General features: G+C 38.1%; 1 protein-coding gene across 1 annotated transcript in view; it reads right to left on the bottom strand.

The window, feature by feature from the left end:
* Positions 1-21,624, bottom strand: part of TENM3 (teneurin transmembrane protein 3) — a 64,614-nt gene that overhangs the window by 42,277 nt on the left and 713 nt on the right. The window contains exons 2-7 of the mRNA XM_009864707.1: positions 19,630-19,776; positions 12,230-12,446; positions 11,064-11,183; positions 10,406-10,667; positions 3,597-3,864; positions 2,869-3,012 (exon numbers count right to left, since the gene is read on the bottom strand). Of these exons, the coding sequence (XP_009863009.1) occupies positions 2,869-3,012; positions 3,597-3,864; positions 10,406-10,667; positions 11,064-11,183; positions 12,230-12,446; positions 19,630-19,669 (1,051 nt within the window). The 5' untranslated portion in view covers positions 19,670-19,776. The remainder of the gene's footprint in view (positions 1-2,868; positions 3,013-3,596; positions 3,865-10,405; positions 10,668-11,063; positions 11,184-12,229; positions 12,447-19,629; positions 19,777-21,624) is intronic.

The following is a 21,624-nucleotide window of genomic DNA, read 5'->3' as shown; positions in this document are numbered from 1 at the left end:
TGTCCACAAAACGTAGTAGAAACACTAAATATACTAGCATTTAAAACCCAAACAAGTTATTATTTTAAAATAATTTTAATAGTTACAAATAAGAATAAAATTGGCATGTTGAAGGAAATGCAAAGTGTGCTAGATGAAATCTAGGTTTGTTTTCCTAAAACTTTAGAGTTTTGAAATTCCTCAGAGAGGAATGAAATTCTGTGCACATATTATAAAAAAGAAAAAATTATTTGCAACTTGTATTCCTAAAGTCCTACTGTAACTAATTATGAAAAGGATGTCAAATGTAATCTGAAGTGGATTACTCTTGAAAAATTTAAATATTAAGAGCTACTTCAAAAAGTTGGAGATCACCTCAATTTTACATTATAAAAGACTCTTTACTCTTCTCACAACAAAAATGTACCTCTGGCAACAAAGTCTGCCTCGATACCATGTATGCAGTTATAGGCAGTTATTAAAAATGTCAAAACAGCAAAAAAAAATGTGGTGCCAGGCCAACCTGCTGCTTAAACTTAATTCTGCTTTGAGGCATGAAAGGAACAATAATTTCGTGAAGATAAAGCAATGTGCCAGCAGTATTTTTCTTCCTTACAGCCTCCATAGGAAATCTGAGAAGAAAAATGCAGGCTTTATGCTAAATCTTCAGTCTTAGGAAAAAAAGTGGGACTTTATATGTGTTAAAATGTTGCCGGGACCCTCATTATTCCACCTCTCAATGAATCCATTGAGGCGCACTCTGCAAATGGTCAGCTATTACAGTTACACCCGTAAGTCACAATACGTCTTTCTGTGGTATAACCCACGTAAGCCACATGTCACTTTGTGCTTCAGAGTGAGGCGTGTTTTATTGATCGCGTGCTCAGAGTTTCAAAGGCAGTTTGGGGCCGAGGGATACATTTCTCTTGTGAGATGCTTAGAAGAAATTTAAGATGCATTCCTCTTTCCTCACTCCCATAATGCACCCTTTATACTGAAAGATATGAGAAAAAATACTTTGGTTTCCACTTTAAATGTTTTAAGTGTCTTCACCACTTTTTAATGTTATAAAATTTAGGAGATTATAAACGTAAAACCAATATACATGATAAAATCAGGAAGAATGAAAATGGTTTATGGAAACCTAATGGCAAGTAATCTAAATAAGTAATCTAAATCAAAAGAGGTAGAACGTATTTTTCATGAATAGTTAAAGCCAGAATGCATTAACGGTATACGAAATCCCCTCTCCTATGATTACATCATTTATGACAATCATGGCACCATAATTTTGCCTGAAATAGCTGAGTTCTATAATTTTCATCAGAGGAATTCTACAAGTCAGCACAGTGCACTACTGCACCTGATTTATTCTGTCATTACTTTGAAAAATTGGTCCTTCACATTTCTCCTCTATTATCACAGACTAAAAGACGTACATTAGACTATTTACTGCAGTAGCTCAGCATGTCCGTACAAACACTGTCTGCGCTCTCTTCTGAATAAATTTCTCCAGCTCATCCACCTTGTCATTACAACTCTCCACTTCGTTTATTCAATTAGACGCATGTCACTTTGAAAAGTCATTACTTGTCAAATGTACTCTTGAACGTAATTTAAAGCCGCTATCAATTTACCTTGTGAACAGAATCAATCTCATGTATGTATTTATAATTATAGCTTTTTACACTTTTAGATGGATTACCTTGCAATAATTTGCACAGGGCTTTTTCTGACATTTTAAATTAGGTACAATGACACCTTTTCCCTTGATTCGGTTACCTTGTTTTTCTACCAGTCAGAAGCAATGCTTTAGGTAGTGATTAGTGTATCACACAAAATAAGCTCATGTACGAGCAGGAGACCTCCAAGGGACACCAGGCACTGCAGAAGTGACATTCTTCTTGCTGAATTACTTCTTTGCATAAAAACCCAGTGTAACCAACTTCCACCTTGAGCCATGTGTCTCTGCTTATTTTACCTTTCTTACACACTTCCAGCCTGATTTTTCCAGATTTCCTCCTTTTTAGGGTTGAGCTGGGGTTTCCTTAGCATGGCACCGTCCACACAGCTCCTGAGTAGCACATCAGACAAATTTACCTTGGCGCCAAGGCACAGTTCTTCTAAATGTGTTTTGTTCCTCACCTTGTCACTGAAATTAAGGAAAACTTCCTCACTAGTGAGACTTTCAGGACTGTCTTTCAGACTCTGTCCTGAAAGGAGGTGCACAAGTGCCCTCGCCGACACAAGGCAGCATCATTCGTCACCTGCTGTGTTCTGAGCTGACCACAGCATCCTGCGCAAGGATTTAAACGGGAGGGTAAATGAGTGCTCATCCTCCTGAAGAGATGGGATCTGGGCCTTAACTGACCCCACGAGCAGCTGTGGGTGGAGATACTGTGACATGACGAGGAACATCTCCTGTATGGGTTTAATATTAGGAGTGAAGAGTTCTTCGTTTGGCAGGAATCTTTCTTACCGCTGTTTAATTTTCACTCATTGTGAAAACTGGAAGTGAAAACACTGTTCAAGATGCTGTTAACATACAAGCAGTTAAACCCAATGACAACGCTGCCACTTACATTTGCTTTGGATACAGCGTCTCCTTAGCATCACTCAATTTTTAAAAACAATTTCAACATCTTTGGGTTGTTTTTTTTTTATGGTAAGCATATCAAACACAGGCTGACACTTTAAGATGAAATTATTAATGCATGTGTATTCATTGGATGAAGAAACATGACATGCACTGTAAATCTCCAAGCATTTACCATATGGAAAACATTTCATAACCTCCTTTTTTAAAATAACAAATCAAACATTTGAAAAGTTAGAATGGGATACTCAACTGCCCTACGCTTTAGGTATTAGCAAGAAGAAACTCCTTACCGTTCTGAACATCCAACACATGATGTTTATCCAATGTCCAGCCACCCATGTTGGAGGCATCCAGTTCATAACCTTGCAAAACGGCAGTTCGCTTTTCCCAGAGGGTTAGATCCAAGCAAGACTCATATTCATAACCTACAGACACTGAAATAACAGCAAATTTCCTCATTCAGAATCGGATCTCTTTCAGAAGAAGAGTTTAAAGAATGTGACTTCCTTGAACTACATACATTCTTTCACTTTCCCAGGCTACTTGAAAAATCCCTGTGGCTTCCTTGGATGTATTAAAAACAATAAACGGAATTCCAAAATCCTTTAAAAGGCAATCCTGGCTTATTAAAATAATTTTTGTTATTGAAAGTAAGTCAGTTAGGACAGGTACAGGGGAAAGTCATTCTGTGAAGTACTTTGGAATGCTGCTTTGCTCTAAAGTATGAGAAGGATGCAGACTAAATTCCATACTGTGTTATCAGGCTGAGGGCTACTTCACAGGGAAGAACTAGAAGCAAAAATGACCATGGTCTCTTTTTCCTTTTGAGGGAATTTTTTTTCTTAGAAGTCAGTGTAGATTAACATTTTCTAGAATATTTTAATATCCAATGTTATTTTGCTAACCATTTTCTACTTAATGGACACAAATATTTGAGATGTGTTCCCTTATTTTCAAGACAACAGTAATTGTTGTCTTGAACAAACACAAATGCAAAAAGACTCTGTAACACACATACCAACAGCTTCAGACAATCCATAGACTCTCTGGTTGTATGCATCAGTCTTATCCCATATGAAAGTGTAAGCCAGATTTGGGGATGCAGGGAACCATTTTTGAAAAAGTCTTCCCACCACAGCCACCATAAGATGAACCTTCATTAAATTAAATGGTATAACAGACTGGGTCATAGTAATCTTCAGAACGGATTTATATCCTGCGGCCCTCGAGCTTAAGTATGATAACTTCAAATCGGTTCCTGGTATTGTTGTTTCTTCATGAAGTACCTATGCATTGGTAAGAAAAAAAAATCACATTCTTTTAATTATTTTGAAATTAAACAGAACAACACAGCTATGATAAAAGGAGGTCTAGAATGTTGTTACATGACAGTCCATTAGGAAGTATCCTTTAAACCTGGCTTTCCTATAATAATTAAAAAATACATAAACAACAACATCTCACATTTATTTTCTGGAAAGTGAAGTTGAAATTCTTTGTTATACTGAAGCTGCTTAGTTGATGCTTTCTGTTGAAGGATTTCAAAGACCTCTCCTTTGTTTTTATGTGGGGAAAGGAAGCATGCAGAAGGAAAATATTCCCAACTGTTTTTTCCAGAATGGGTGAAAAAGCATCTTTCATCTCAGTGAAAATAGCCCCTTATGCTGACACTCATGTCCCAGCTGTGCATATGTAGTAAAGGCAATAGAGCCTCTAAGCACCACAAAACTTCAGATTTGGGTTGAGAAGTTTAATTGCTCCTGTAGAAGCAGGAAGGACTTCTAGGTGGTTTATTATTTGCATTACCTGTGGATGATAAATACTTTAAACTAGAGCATTCTTCCATCTATTTCAAAGATAGAAAGCAGGATGCCTCAGGGAAAGCTTTTCCATATTTCCTGATCAATATTCACTACTCAGACATCAGCTCACCACTTTCTCATTTCAGTGAGGTGCAATGATTCAATTTTATTTTTAAAAGGTTCCTCCCCGCCTCTCCCTTTTCTCTTCCTCTGAGCTGAAGAGTTTTTGTGGGTGATGGATGGATGTGAAAGGTTTCTGTGTAATGTGCATGAAGACAGTCTGTATTGTCCTATGCCTCAGTCAGGACACAAGCACTTCAGGTGAACAGCTAGCAAGTATCCCAGGATATGCGACAAAAAATAGAAAAGAAGAAAAAAGCATCTAGATGCATTTATAAAGACAATGTTTCTCTGGTGGAAAGAGAGGTCAAAGGATGCTGAAGCACATGACCGGAGCCTTCATGGTGTCAAAGAGGCACTTTTGGAGAAGTAAATTTGGAAAGCTTTATTTCACTTTCCGGTCTCCTAGTGCTGAAGTCTGAAGACCAAACACTAATTAATACTAGCAGAAAGCAGACTTCAGGGAGAGCACTGTCACAAGTATTGGGCATGAGACTGCAGTGGGATCAAAAGCTGGCTACTAAAGAAGTGCTCATTTAGATGTCTTTTTTAGAGAACTCCTTGGACATGGCTTTTAAACAACTGTCTGTTAGGGTTAAATAATATGGTTTATGCTCTTGAGGAGAGTAACAGGTGCTACATCATCCTCTGTTAGCACTTTTGCTGGGATATAAAGAAAGATTTCTCTGGTATTAATGGTATCTATCTCCTTCCCAATAACATTACAAAAATTAAGAAATCGTATTTTAACTTATCCTCTGGCACAAACGGTTATTTACATCTGATATACACAGGCATGCAACTTTTCTTCTCCAGTAAGTCTGTAATAGAGCTGTAGGAAGTTAAGGCGGAATTAGAAGACACTAGGCAAATTAGATTCTTAATCTTCAAATGTTATTTTTTTCTCCACCAAGAACCTGCTGTCACTGAGAAGAAATGAGAAGCAGTACCATCACTTGGAAGGAGGCGAGAGTGACATCATTTCTGTTCGTAAATCCTCCCTCAGTCCAATATATGAACAATATCTAAGCCAGAGAACTAGTAAATTTTTCCTACACAAACAAAATGCCCTCTCTCTAGAGGGATAAGTGATTGCGAACATACTCCTTTTCTAAGACTTTGAAGGAAAAACACAAACCACCAAGGAACAAAAGACAAATTCCTCCTCAAGATATCAGCAGGACTCTGATATACCACACATTAAAACTAGTCTAACAGATGGAGGTCTCTGTAAGCAAGAGGAGAAAAAGAAATAATACACTTGTAATAGGACACAGCTTAATGGACTTCACTGGTCTCCTGTTACGACCACTGCTTGTTTTACAACTGCAACTGTGGAAAAGCAGCGTTAAACACTTAGGTGGTCTTCCAGTACTCTTGGCTGAGATCACAGGCAATAAAGAGGACACCTTGAAGTTCCAATTTCCAAGAAATTCCACTGTGTATTTGGATTACTGTCAAATTAGAAACTAGGCCACTCATGCAGTTCTCAGTGAGGTTTAAAACAAAACCTGAACCCCTATTATTAGTTTCTGCAGAAGCCTCAAATACCTGCTGGAAGTCTGACTTGTAACTTCTTTCTTTCCATAAAATCTCCTTTGTAGTAACTCATTTTCTTGAGAACCTTAGAAATGTAAAGCTAAGGTTATGCATCTCAATCTCTCTCCCCGAATCACACATTACAAAGAGAATTAAACAGTTTAACGTTCATCCGTAAAGTTAAATCATCAGGCACAGCAGAGAGCATCCTACGGGAGCCATGACAACACATCAATTTTAAAGCAATCAGGAAAGTCACTGGGTATAAAAGTCACACCAGGAATCGCCAAGGCAGCCAAGCTGTCCCTGCTTTACCTTTTCCAGATAGAGTCTCAAACCACCTTCAGAAAGGCTGATGCCCTAAGGGGACCAAGTTATAGCCCAACCACTGAATTCTAACGGTTGACATTTTATTTATGGATGATCAAGCTTCTCGGAAGGACAGCTATGAAATATTTAACCTACACGACTGAGATAAGGGTCACCTCAATTTTCACAAAGACAAGTTTGTTGTCCTAAGAGATCCAGCTGGCAACTGAGTCACATAAATTGTTCAGGGCTCCTCGTCTCTTGTGGAGAGCAGGACTAAAGCAGTGCAGGCTCTCGAATGTTTCCCTGCTCTGAAATGCAGTATGAATCGAGTGACGTGCTCTGATGGCATTAAGAACCCCAAATAAAGAATTTAATTCAATTAGGGGGCAAAAATGCCTGCTGTATCACCATGATTTTTTTTTTGGCAAAACAAGCAACTTCAATAGAGGATTTAAGAATAAATTTCACAAATGAGTCCAAATTTTAATCCTAATGTCAGAAAAAGGTTCTTTGCCAAGAATTAACAGCTGAACTGCTGCATTAAAATGTAACATTACCTTGGTTTCAGAGGGGTAAAGACAGCAGTTTTAGATACAAGTAGATATTGGCAACTACTGTTACACATACTGTGAGTACTAAAATTATACTTCTTTAAGTAGAAGCTGAAACTGCTCATTTCAAGAAGGAAAAATCTCTTGCTTTTAAAAAAGGACTTCCCCTAGAATTGCAGCTCTTAAATGAATTTGTAAAGAAATAACCTTGAGTTAATGATATAAAGTGAGGGGAAAAAATACTTTTTTAAAAAAAAAAAATAATTGCTGAGATACCATAGAGAAGCCATATATGTCTAGAAACCCAAAAGATGAGTCCATAAAAGAATAAATCAAGAGGTGTGTATAAAGTTTCAAACTGAAAGCAAAAGAGAATAAAACCAGAAAACTGCTGAAAAACAAGGACATGGAGTTATTTGTCTCTAAGGGCTATCTCCATTTTGTTTTCAGTACAAACTTCAAGTTCTGGAGATTTCACCTAAGCGACATCCATGTAAGGCTAGAATATCTAAACATCCTGTTATATTGCCTGTTTAAATGACAAAATATGTTAACTTCTTTGCTGAAAATTTGGCCACCCTGAAGTTACAAACAATCATTTTTATAAAGTCACCGAGGCCTGTATTTTACCCTGAATTCTTCTGGGTAAATAAATTTTGCCAACTTCTGCTGTATAGTATTGCCAGTAGTGAGAGAGAGTCAGAGGAGAGCAGAAATAAAAGCGGGCAACCTTGAACATTCAATTTGAAGGAAAACTTTTCAGTCTTTGTTCTCCCACACATCCGAGGTGACGGAAACAAGCTGCTTGGGACTTGCAGAAGGCATCTTGCAAGTGTATGTAACAGCATATAATAGAAGTTTAGGAGAAGGGAAGCCTCAAAAACTCAATTTCAGAATTGCTCATTGTGACTCATATGTGGGTTTCTGCCAGACCATAGTGCAATATGAGGCAGACATTTATTACATTAGGGAAAAGACTGCAGCAATGTTACCTAACAGATATAAGCAGCTCCAGCTTAACCTGATCTCCCACATCTGCATGCAGTTTACTGTCTTGTTCCAGACTGATTAATCTCAGCTAGTTATGTCTAGGCAGAGCATGCTAACTTGCAATTGAACTAGATAAAGTCAGGCCTAAGTAGCCTGAATTTAGTTAACATGTTATTTATAATCATCCCATTTGAGTACTGATCTGCTCGGTCTGTCATCACCTCTTTACCCTCTGCATTTGCCCTTTTCCCTTGCTTGCCTTCTTTTTTCTATTTTCTTTTGTGCTGCTTCTTTGGTACAGACTTTAGTTCCCTCTCTGATCAATTTGGGATTCATAAGCCGCTAAGTACACTCTTTTGGAAGCATAATCTCTAAGGGATGATGAAGCACTTCAAGGGATGATGACTACAGCAGCACACCATTTTCTCCTGTAGTACGTGACAGTGAGTGCTGTCACACCACACGAACATGGTGACTAATACTGACTGAAGGAACATGAGGAATGGTTTCTTTCTCTGTGCCTTCATCCAGTCTCCCACACTTTAAATTGGCCTTGTCCCTTTTTAATGAAAATATCTCCAGCAGTTCCTTCAGAGCTGAACAGAGAGTTTTGAATTGAATCTGGTTCTGCCTACCTTTCATCACAGCAGTGATTTTTTTTTGGAGATAGACTGTTGAGCATTATACACTTCTGAGGGGAACCTAACCCTAAAGGGGTACATCCCAGGCATGGATGTGCAGCTTCCACTTGCCAAAGCAGGGGATTACACATGCGATGAGCAAAGAATATAGAAGAAAACATTCCTTGATGTTTTGTACCTGAACCAGATTTCTGCATCTGGAATGACAGTACTATTTTTACCTTGTCATAGATGACCCATCAAAACCAACCGCCTAGGATCTGTTGAGAATATGATCTTTCCTTCTGGCTGGTTTTCTAAGGAAATCAACTTGACCCAACAGTCAGTCCTCTCACCTCACTACTTTTGAACCTGGTAGCCACTTCCAATCACTTTTGAAATACCAGTGAAATCTCTAAAGTTAATTCATTTCTTTAGAATTTATAAAAGAAAGGGTTCAAGGAGGGAAGATGTAGCCAAGTTGGTAGTCCCATGAGAAAAAGGCTGAATGCAGTCAGTGGGGGAAGGACTGGATGTGGCAGATAGCTGGAATTATAGCAATGGGTGGGAATTAGCAGGAATACAGACTTCATTAGTCCCACTGCTCATGAAATGACTTGTTTACCTAGACATTACAAGTGTTCTTTGAAAATATGTACTTTCTGACATGCTTCTATTATTACTTTTTTCTTGATTTATACCCCATCTTTCTAAGCCATTTTCCATCACTTCAGGAACTGAATCTATCATCTGTTGCCAAAACAAGTAAATCAGAGCTGTTTTCCAGTGGACTGTGTTCTGCAAATACTTTCTTTTAATTGACTTGCAACTATCAAAGGCACAGAAATGATAGTGAGGATAAAAGCAACAATTTAGCACAGTCTAGATTTGTATGAGCGTTTAGTAGTAATTTCCTTACATCTTTACTTTAAACCTGCTCCTGCCATGAATTGCTTAATGATTTGATCTTTCCTTAAGAGCTCTGCATGAAAACAGTTGAATACATTTTCTATGTTTCCCTTGACGAGACAAGGACAATTCTTAGTGAATGGGAAAAAGAGTGCCCTATATAATTATGACATTGTGAAGGCAGGGGAGAGAAAAGAAGAGAGAAATGAGAGGCAGAAAAAGGGGCGAGAGAGAGAGGAGGGAGAGAAAAAGGGAGACAGAAAGTGCTGTTTCACCAGGAAAAAATTAATCAGAAATCAAAGATGAGATAAATGTTACTTCTTGAAATGCAATTCTGCTTCAAGAGCTGAGGAAGACTATATTAGTGTTTAGTTATTTGAGATGCAGGAATTTAATACATCTGTGTCAGAGAAAAAACATTCCAGCCACAGGTCTTTCTGTTTAAAGCAAGATTTTGATGTTAAATCTTACTTTCAGTATTACAAATTCTAAGGAAGTAGATTAGCACACATGCTTATTAATTTGTAAGCCTGTTCTCAGTGCTACAGAGAGTTCTCTTAGGTTATTAAAATCTGAGTGTCATGCGATTTATTTGGACTAAACAGTTAAATTGAACTGTATGGGTCTTTCAGACATAGTGGAAAAACATCTTTCACTTTCAATTTCCGAGTTGCACTTCTAGCAAGAGGGCAGTCAGAAAAGTGAGATGTCCCAGAGAGTGTCCACTTTGATGGGCCAGTGCCTGATTGCTGAAGATGTTCTGTAAATTAACCAATGCAAACAAATATAAAAAGTTTTCTTGCCTTTTTTTTTCAGATGAAATTTTAAAAATCATCCTATAGAATAAAATGGTTTGAAAATTCTGCAAATTCCTAGCAGTTAGTCAGAATTATTTATTTTTTAAACAGCAGTTTGCACTCTTTTCATTATGGTTGCTTAATACCAGCCTGTCACAAAATGCTATGTATTTGAAGCATCCCTTACCTGTGTCTCTGGGATGATAGGACTATCTTCAGGAGAAATTCTAAAAAAGGTAGATAAAGGTGATGACACGATTACAGGGTTTGGCCTTACAAATCCACTCAGATCACAACTAGGAATGTCATTCTCTTCCTTCTTCATGACCAGAGTATCCATGACATAAAACACATTCCAGGGAATCCATACTGTGTGATACTGTGTCAGGAACGGTGATCGCTCAAACACCAGTGTCAGAGAGGCACCACCATTGGCTACCAAGTCGAACCTAGAAAAAACCAACAGGGCTAGCTAGTCAGCAAATTCCCAAAGTCATCCACAACTTCTATTTTATGGGTTGATTCTTCATTCCATTGTACTGCTCTGAAAGCAGAATGGCTCTGCTGGGAACAATGGAGGAATCAATTAAACTATACTACATACTACTGCACTATGGGAATGGAGAGTTTGGGACGCTGTGTTTAAATTAAGCAAGCCCTTCTTCTTCTAAAGTATATAATCAGCATGTTTAACCTTTGAAGAGTGTAAAAAGCACAACTTTCGCCAATCACTTTTTTCATGTCTTTTGCTTCCATTACTTTATTATTATGTTATTTTTACAAGGAGCTCTTCAGTAATGCCTTTTCTGTCTTCATGGCTTAAAAGTACTGGAAAAGGAACTTACATTCCATCTTGGCGAGTGATTGTATATCCATAGTCTGGATAGTGTAGAAAGGAGACGTTGACTCCAATGAGTGGCGTTGCATCAGCAGTTAATACTTGGCCCCTTATGACAGATGCAAGACTGTGAAAAAGATGCAGGATCAAATTAAAAATTTGCTTTTGTCATTCTCTTTTGAATGAATAAAAGCTAGCAGAGCACACAGGCACAAACAAACACATCTTTACACAGTATCAGCTATCATTAGAAAAACATTCCTGAGACTTTTAACACTTTTACAAGTTCACCTAATTTACACTGTATAAACAAATGCCTCGAAATCTACAGACGGTAATTTTGTTTCAGTACTGTTGATTTTACTTTAGTTCATTTTGTCTGTACTACGACCAGTAATTCACCGAAGAATTTGAAGAACTTGTAAACTCTACATGTTCCCACTGTAAGTCTTACCTCTGGCAGACTCTTAAAGAACAACGTACTTTTCAATTAGTATCAAAGCAAACTGTAAAACTGCAGGGACTATGAAGTACAAAATTTAAAAGAGCAATAAGGAACATTTGTGCAACAACTTTTAATCTACTGCTGTGCCCAAACACATTAATGCTGTTAAATTACTGCAAACGCAGTAGTTGTAGTGTAAATCACCTTCTTTCACTCAGTGAGATCCCTGACACCTGTTTCCTGTTACTGGTTTATTTTCACGTCATTATTGCCTTGTAGAGCTCCAGTCAAATAGTTTTTGCAATTATACTGTCGTGCACTTAACAGTTCTATTACATTAATTCATAATTTATATTATTTAGTGAGCTCAGTTTAAAAAGTGCAGCTTTGCTTTTCCTTCTGAAGTGTTTTCATTGCTCTGATGTATTTCCAACTGTGCTAGTCCAAATCAACTGGTTAAATAGAGATTTATTTAATCATTAACGAAGTGCCCTGTTAGAATGCAGGTACTAAGCATGGAAAGCACTTTCTGTAACCTACTGGCACTGGCAATTTGAATTTTGCAGGAAATTATACAAAATAAGCAGTTTGATATATTATGAGAAAAGGTCTCTGTTGAAAGTCCATGCCATGAAATTTGAAGCCACAGCAGATCTTCACCTACACATGAATCTCATGAATTCTTCAAGTTCTTTCATGTTCACAAGTAAATGATGCGTCACGCTCACCTCTTATTAAAAGGACTTTCCCCAGGTATGACATGAGTGCTGTCTGCTCCAATGAGAAAACTGATCCGGTCATAAAATGCTTTGGCAGCTTGCTGAGATGGCGACTGTTGGCTTTGGCTAATAATATCTTGGGGATCAGGTAGTCCACGACAATAAGGCTGGTTTTGGCAAGAACTCTGCAAACAGCAGTCAGGATCCATACAGTCCACTAGCCCATCTGTTGGCAGAAATTCATACAAGTGAACAAACTCTTCCTCCTGCCCCTTTGCATGTGAATGAGCCAGCCAGCAGAAAGATTAAAAAAATTACATAGTATGAAAGAATACCAATAACTGAGATTTTAATGCATTCACTTTCACTTAAGGAAGGAATTTGTTTCCACTAAGTACTTAAACTCCCATGGAAATCCATGCAAGCTGAATACACTCGATGCCGTGGATAAATTAAACCTATTTATTTGATACTTTTCTAAAAACATGTTGAACAAACCAGAAAATGAAAGCACTCAGGCTCTGCATACACTGTTAACTCACAAATATTAAACATTCTAGGTGGGTCTAAGTGGCTTTTATCTGAGGTTATTTGGCTTGCTAAAGAAAAGAAACAAGTAACTCCCACTCGGCTGTTTTCCTGAAGTTTTTTAGCATATCTATGCTGCGAGTAGCTTTAAATATTTCACAACATTTATCAAGGTGGATTCCTTTATACCTTGGCAGAAAGATTTTGTTGCTAGTGGCAAAGGCAATTTCCACAACTATTTTGAAAATGTATGAGAGAACAAAATCTGTATTTAACATTTAGATTTTATTCTGAATAAACTGATGAGGAATACTGGCCAGTATAAACAAGATTTAAACACATGGGTGCTTTTATGCTTATGTGCTGAAAAATTCACATATAATGAGTATTATATCTGTCACATCACTGGAAATCTAATTTGGAGAAAGATTAAAATCAAGATCAAATTGATAACTACTAATTTGCTGTAAGTAAAGTCGTAAGGAAAATGAGCCTGGAAATGTCAGCTACAGAAAATTCCTAGATGAATGTAATATGATATCACATGGCTGATAATTGTTTCCCCAAAAGAACAGCAAGACTGAAATAGCTCAAACATTTTATTATTCCATTTAGATTAGAGGGGGAGCTTGCATGCTGCACCAGAATGAAAAATCTACCAATGCAGTACTCGGAAGAAGCCCACGACTGCTTCCCTCACAAAAGAATCTAGATTTAGAGTAAAACTTCCTTCTGAAGGGAAAAATATCATCTATTTTTCTTCATTCATATGTTGAAAGAGCGTAAGTAAACAGATCTTCAAAAGGTAGACCTCTAAGGATTGCTGCGCTATGTGGATCAGTTAGAGGATTGGCAAACTAGTGCAAGATGGGGTTTTCTATTCTTCGGCACATCTGAAATTCTTATTTAACTCAGCTGACACTGAAGTCAGTTCAGGCAAAATAAAAGGGATGAAAAAGTCATCATTAAGTGTACCTCAGTTTAAACTTTTTTAAGAGAAAAGAAAGAACACTGATTTTTCCTGGGAGGAAGACACACCAGAGGGCTGTGTTGCCATTCAGATAGACTTCAACAGACTGGAAAGTGTGCCGACATCAACGTCCTGCAATTCAACAAAGAGAAGTGAGAAGTCTTGCACCTGGGGGAGAACAACCCCATGCACCAGTATGTGCTGAGGGAAAAACAGCTGCAAGGCAGCTTTATGGAGAAGACCTTAGTAGTCCTGGTGTACACCAAACTGAACATGAGCCAGCCCTTGTGACAAAGAAGGCACCAGTGACATCCTGGGCTGCATCAGTAGGTGTTGCCAGCAGGTCAGCGGAGATGATCCTTCCCTTCTACTCAGCCCTGGTGAGCTCACACCTGGAATGTTGTGTGCAGGCTGGGCTTTCCAGTGCAAGAGAGACATGGACATACAGGAGAAAGCTCAGTGAAGGGCCAAGAAGATGGCTAAGACCTTAACATACCTCTCCTATGAGCACAGGCTGAAAGAGCCAAGACTGTTTAGCCTGGAGAAGAGAAGGCTCAGGTGGGGAGTCTCATCAGTGTGTACAGCCAGCCAGTGGGAGGGCATAAAAAGGACCACCTTTCAGCAGTGCCCAGCAAAAGGACAAGAGACAATGGGCAGACACTGAAACACAGGAAATTCTGTCTAAACATCAGAAAAACTTCTTTTACTGTTGAAGTGGTCAGACAGGTTGCCCAAGGAAGTTGTGGAGTCTCCATCCTTGGAGATATTCAAACCCAAGTGGACATGGCCCTGAATGACCTGCCCTAATTGACCCTCCTTTGAGGAGGGGCTGGGACTAAATAATTTCGAGAGACGCTTCTAGCCCCACATAACCTGTGATATTCTAGTCTCATTCTCACACAATGTGAAATCCTTTCCTAGCCAAAGTACTGATGTCCCTTGCTGGTTTTAACTCTAGAAGCTTGGATCAGTGTCAAAGCTGGGTGTACTGGTGGTTAAAAGCATAGTTTTGGGGTTTTATATCTCTGCATGGTCTCCCAGGCAGTATCTGGTGCAGTTGCCAAAGAAATGCTCAGATTTCATCATTCATCTTTGTTAGTTTATAAAAAGCAAATGTACATCTGGAGTATAGTCTGCGGGTCATAAAACTGCATGAAATTGACACCTTCTGAACTAATCAGCTGGAAATGCATTTTTACAAGTCTCTCCACTAACATCAATCAGAGAAAGAATCTCATTTTCACCAGGCAAGATACAGGGATACGCTGTTTGTTATTTTTCTGTGGAGTTTATCAACAACTTGCCCAGGCAAGTGACGGATGGTTATGAATCTGGCTCCTTATAACTTGAGAAAACATTTTTCATTCTTTCTCTTTACTTACGTAGCTTGAGCTATCTAGTATCACTAAGTTGAGGACTCTCTTGTAGAGTAAAATTTCCTTTCTAAAATGGCTCTGCAAAATTACTGATGAATTTTGTTTAGCCTGAAAAATATGGGACAGCTCAACACTGGCTTATCAGTTATATGACTCAAATATGATAGTGAAATTGTAAAGAAAATAGAAACTCCTGTAGCCAGCTGGACAATCATTATCAGTCTCAAATGGCTATTTTGTATTTATTTGCTATAGATATAAATAGTTCTTCTATATATGGAAAATGTAATGACTATATTATTGTTTTCTTCCTCAAAAGCTAAAGTCTAGCTATAAAAACCTCAACTAATATTATTTTCCCTTTGTTACAAAATGCAGAGAATTGCAATGAAGCATGGTCTGGTGATAAGATTGATTATTTGGAATGACTAATAAAATCCTCAAAACATTAAATGAGAGGAGTCAAGACAGAGGATTCCCACACTTACGGAAGTCTAAAAAAGTAAGATGTAACAGTGGGTGCATTTGCTTTTGAACGGCATTTTAAAGTGTGCGTATAAAATTGCCGGAAGGAAGCAAAATAGAGAGACAAAATAAGTCCTGGGCATAAGTTCTGCTAGTGTCAAGGGGAGATCATGGCCAAGGACCTACATATATCACATCCTTAGTAAATAAACTGATTATGTTTTTAGGCAACAAAAAAATCTCCATGAAGTGAAATTCAGCGTCTACATAGGAAGAATACAGTTGTTGGAGCTATGATGCTGGCTATCCCACCAGGACAGCTTTGGTGACTGTGACACACAAAGGAAAGAGGCTGGAAAGGACAGAAAACTGTATTAACAAACCTCAGCTATCCTCACACAGCTAAATTTTACAACAGGCTGTAACCAACGGACTGAACTACAGATATCAAAAATGACTGCCTGGAGGAGCAGTGGTCGGAGAAGCCACCAAAATAGCAATAGCCCTTGATTTATTGTTGAGAAGCACACAAGGACCTTGTTCAACATTACTGTTGCAGTATCTCTATAAGCATACCTTTAGTGTACTCAAATTTAATTTGAATAAGCCTAAAATATGAAGTTTTGGTGTCTAAATGAGCTGTCACTCCAGAAAAGAAAATCTGGAGTCACCATGGGTAAGTGCTATCAATCTGTCACTGCAGCACTCCCCACCAAACACAGATGCAAACAAAAAGCTGAAGAATAATGGGAAGTATTGGAGCACAAACCCGAGAATATGTCACTCTATCAGTCCTAACTGAAGTACAAACTTTTTGAAGTTTCCCAAGCTTAGATCATCTTTGTATTTTGCAGCTATTCTGACATTCAGAACATTCTGTGGCAGTAATTTCCTACCTTGATTAGCAGTCTGCTAGTACACACACACACACACAAAGTAAGTTCACATTTTTTCTATTATATGATTTTGCTATGCATTTGCTATTGGGTGTTATCAGAGAAGAGGCTCTGGTTTAGGTAGTCTTTAGACTGAATTTGTATTACTCTGTGACCTTATTAGGAGCAGGCTATCTTATCCTATGCAAATAATTTCAAAAATATAGTTGTGCTAGGTATGCTTTGCTTTATTACAGTATTTATTTTCATTTTAGTAATAAAAGAATATTAATAATACCTTAAATCCTGCTGGTGGAAACCTGTCACTACTCTTAATAATTGCATAGGAAATAATGAAAAGCAAATTTAAAAAAGGAATCTATTCAATACAGACCTGCCTAAACTAAAGAGCTGACAGCTTATTCTTCCTACAGTGATGACAACACATGGCCCACTTTCTTCAAGTATTATAGTGACACATTTTTTCCCAAGTAAAGAAATTACACTTTTTTCATCTACAGATGATGTTGACTTCCCCTCTCCCCACAAAGCCATGAGGAGTTTAATTCAGCCTAACATCTGCTTGTTGCACACACACTCCTTGTGCGTTGCTGAAATGTAAAGGAATTCTACATTTTATTATTCAAATCAAACTTATGGAAAAACAAAGAGTGATACTTAAAGAGAAAGGAGGTGGTCTGCAACTCTGAAACCTGTATTAAAAGGAAGATGAGTAATAATCATGCCGTCATACGACAATAATATCTAGAAGGAAAATGATCAAATATGGCATGATAACATAAGCATTTCCTATGGAGAATATTTCCACTGAGATCCTTGGGATGCCTGTGTTCATAGAATATGAACAACCATTCCCACAATGAGCTAAGAATCAAAGGAACAGCAGACACTGGTATTAACGAATTATACTCATAGTAATATAGGAAGTATACTTTAGCCAGTAAGGATGGAACATAAACATTAACCACAGCATATCAATTAGCTAACAACCAAGATAACTTTAATTATATAACCACTGAGCCTAGTGCAATGTAAATCAGGCTACCTGTAGTTATGGTATAAATTCAGCCTAAGCGTTCAGATAACCTAAACTCCCACAGTAAATAAATACAGCGGAGGCATCCTCGTGCCATTCCCTGTAGCTGTCTGGAATTGGAATGGCTTGCTCGAGAGATTAGGGGCTGATTGCAGATACTCTTGGAAAGGGAAGAAACACTGCTTCTCTTTCCAGGTGGATTTCTGGCGGAGATGACTTTCTTTTCTCAGTTTTGTTTGGTATGCTTCCAGGTTTTAATTTAACTTACTTTAATTTAATTTAATTTGTTATATTTTAACCCTTTTCCTCAGCCACTAGTCAATGACTGAAGCAAAGATCCTCTGTACTGAAGCATATAGACTAAAATAAGGTCCACTGAAAGAGAAATGCCAGTGACAAATAGCACTATATAAGTCAATCATGGCAGAATGACTGTTAGGCCAAACCCTCCCTCATACATAGCTGCATAATGCCTGTAAAGGAAATACTGAAAAAAGTTGAGAGGAAAAAAACCCAGTCAAATACCAGCATAAGGCTTTAAAAAAAAGTATTGTTCTTTCTTCTTGAACTTTAAGTCATCCTGTTAGATCCTGCTGCTCCAATTCCTTGTTCATTTTCCCCTTTTCCACATAGTTATTATTATTTTCAGTCTGAAGGAGCATCTTCTTTTCCCTTGTTCCAGTTACATGCATTCCTGTTCACCTTGCTCCTCTTCCTTGCATTGCTTGGTTATCTGCTCTTGACTCTGATATCACGTGCTTCTATTATCTTTAACATTTACTGAACTTGTTTTAGTCTATCAATGAGCTTTCAACCTTTTTTCACTCTTTTTCCCTTCTACTTGATCTATTTTTTTTCCTCCAAGTTGTTTATGCTCTAACCTACTTTCCCCTCCTCCTTGCTTTGTCTCTTTTCATGCTTGCAGGTTTCTCTTTCTTCCATATGTTCATAATCTCCCAGCTCACCTGAACTTAATTCTCCAAATAGCATGGAAATGCTACGGCTAATCGTTCCTCCTGCTCCTTTCCTACCTGCAGAAATTCAGCCTCATACAAGCTCAGATTGCGTATACCAGCTTGTGTCTGGCCCCTAACACTGACTTAAAACATACAACAGGTAGTGGGGAAGGATGACAAATCGAATGACACATAAAGCAACAAACAACAGCACTGTTTTAACTGTGATATTTATTTCCTTGGAAAGCAAATGCTGCTGTTAGTTTGTAATGTCTAAGACCCCAACTGCCATCAGGATATGAGAGCAGACACTCGACCAGCAATGCCAAAGGCATACGCAATCTGAAGCTAAAAACAAAGTCACTGATGACTTTATCATCATCCAGAAGCGCTAATGGAGTTTCTTATCTCTGCTCTGAATCTGAAGGTGTTCAACAAAAAGAGGTGATGAGACAAGGGGAAGAAAGACAGACAGTAAAAGCATTATGCTGATCTAATTTTTGATTGCATTCATATTTAATCTTGTTTTTGTGGGTTTTTTGTGTGTGATTCTGGAGTCATGCCAAAGTCACAGCCCCTCTATCTTCCCTACTCTACAACGATGATTGCAGATTGATTCCTTAAGTCAACAGTCATGCCTGCATCTCACTGCAGATTGTTACCTGTCACCTGAATGACAGACTGCGGAAAAGCAAGCAAAAAAAAAGACTTCTGGGAGTGTCCTATCAGTTATCTAGGCATTCACAGGCTACGGAGGGATAAGATCTCTGTGGACTGGACAACCAATTGTTCTCAGCAACAGCATCATTGGTCAAAATGTAAACTCCCCATTCAGCCTTTTCTCTTGGGATAATTTCCTTGTGAGGTCACATTTGAACTCCATTCTTTTTTTCCACCTCCACTACAATTCACTGAGTTGAGACTGTTTTATTCCAGTATAAAAGAGCATTGCAGGGACACTAAGGTGACACCCATCATTTTTTAAGGAAACATCTCACCTGTCACAAGCCACTTGTACGGCTTTGCTGATAGGCCACAGAAAGGCACTGAATACCGCAGCGTATTCTTACAGGTGTAAGAGCTAGCAAAAATGCATGTACGGTTTCACAGCAGTATTTAATCACCTGACAGTAAAATCTCCGTTCCTCAACATGTGTTAAAGATCAGGTCAGTTCATCTTACCTCCTTCGTTGTCCTTACTGTCAGTGCAGAGAGTTTCCATGGCTACGTCACAGCCCGCTCCCCTCCATCCCGGCTGGCAGACACAGTGCCAGCCGTTCTGGTCCAGCGTGCACCTCCCATTGCTGTTGCACAAGCCAGGGCAACCCTCTGTTCAAACAGACAAAGAAGAAAAATCACAAGTGATTTAAATATTGCAATTATAGAAAAGGGGGAAAAAAGTACAAACAAGGGACACTTACTGGGAACAGGCCTTAAGAACAGCACAAATACTGTAATTGCACATGGAGTGGAACAGCAACATTACCTGGGGAACGTAATTCTTAACAAAGTGGCATCTTTGATTGGCCTGACACTTGAGACACCACTTACCTGTATAGGCAGTAAATAAATGCACTAATCCTGTAAATACCTGCAGGCCAGACAAAATTAAGTTTGTTTTTTAATTTCTTTTTTTTGGCAAAGTAGCAAGAGATGAGTGCATAGTGCAAACACAGCTGTGTAAAACGACACATTTTTCTGTGCTCATAGAACAGATCATTATTTGCTCTATGCAGTACTGGTTACTTACTGGTACAAATGTTTAAACTCCCTGTTACTACGAACAATTCCCTCCAAATTCTTAAGTAAGAAAATGGGTCTGATTTAGGCACATAATAAAAGAGAACGTTAACTTTATCTGGTCTCAGAGTTGCCGTATATTCATGTGAAATTACAGTGCGTTAAATAATTGCACAAAGTATAGGTCAGTATTAATGACTATACTTTATGCCAGAAATACATTCCTTTTCACAGAATAAGCGAAGCCCAGGAAATAGTGAAGCAGCTTAGCATCTATTCTAACAAACATTAGGATTCAGGCTGCATACGGATGGGACAGGACCAACAGGATTTTCAACTAAATGTAATAGTTGCGCGTATTTGATTACTTAGGACGGACAAAATGAAATACCATAAGGACCACAATAAAACATTGATAGACTGAACAAAAACACGGTAGTGACGTGCTTCAAGACAGATAGCAGAGAGTGATTTTTTGTGACAATCTCCCTAAGGCTTTTGTGCTGTTACCTTTATATCCTATCTTGTCTGCTTTTATGGCCAAGGAGGGAAAATTTGGGAAACAATTAAAATAATTTAATATATCCAAAATCGATAATTGTTTTCAGTCTAACATTGCATTAAAAAAACAGTATCTGTCACTTCCTGGTGATGAAACCTGGCATGCAGCCAACATGATCTGTATGAGGATGACAATACTATAAATATGTAGATTTTGGTTTTCCTTATCTATGACTATGATAAAACACTGATAGAAGCAAGTAGAGATATGGCACTACATATCTTACGAGAAGGTGGCTACAAATCAGATATTTTCTGTAAACTTTTATCAAAAACCTAAGTAACTTGCTAAACATTTCTTTACCCTGTAGAACTACTACCTTTGTGAACTACTCTAGTGACCCATTTTGGTTAAGGGTAGCTGAGCTTAGAACAACAGTCTTTCAGAAGTAATAGTCTTTTTTTCTTCTAAAGACTTTTGAATTGACTGACTCCTTTCAACCACGTAGCTCCAAATTACAAACATTCCCAGAAAAAAAAATATAAAGGGTACTGAACTCTTGTCAAATTACTAATAGAAGGCAGAGAATCAGGAAAACCTCTTGTGAGGAAGGATGGTGATGCTACTGTTACGGTTATTGTGCCATCATGCCAGGCTGAGAATAGTCAGGCTACTCTCATTCTTTGTGAGATTCTTTGTAGCAGATTGTAGCTGTTAATAGCATCTTTTGACGTAATGAGAGCTATTTTTTTCTTATCTTTTTTCTGTTTAATTTATGGAAGACTTACATACTTAATTGCAATACTGACAGTGTGCTTTAGGAGTCAACTGGGTACATTCAAGACTTATTGTGTGAAAGCCTGGATATTGCCATGAATATTGCCATATTCTAACAAAAAAAACACAAATAAGGAATAGAAAAGGATACTCAGGGA

Source organism: Apaloderma vittatum, unplaced genomic scaffold (genome assembly GCF_000703405.1).
Source record: "Apaloderma vittatum isolate BGI_N311 unplaced genomic scaffold, ASM70340v1 scaffold29282, whole genome shotgun sequence".
NCBI classification, from domain to species: domain Eukaryota; kingdom Metazoa; phylum Chordata; class Aves; order Trogoniformes; family Trogonidae; genus Apaloderma; species Apaloderma vittatum.
Note: the sequence above shows the minus strand (reverse complement) of the source record. Positions and strands in the feature narration are given on the sequence as shown.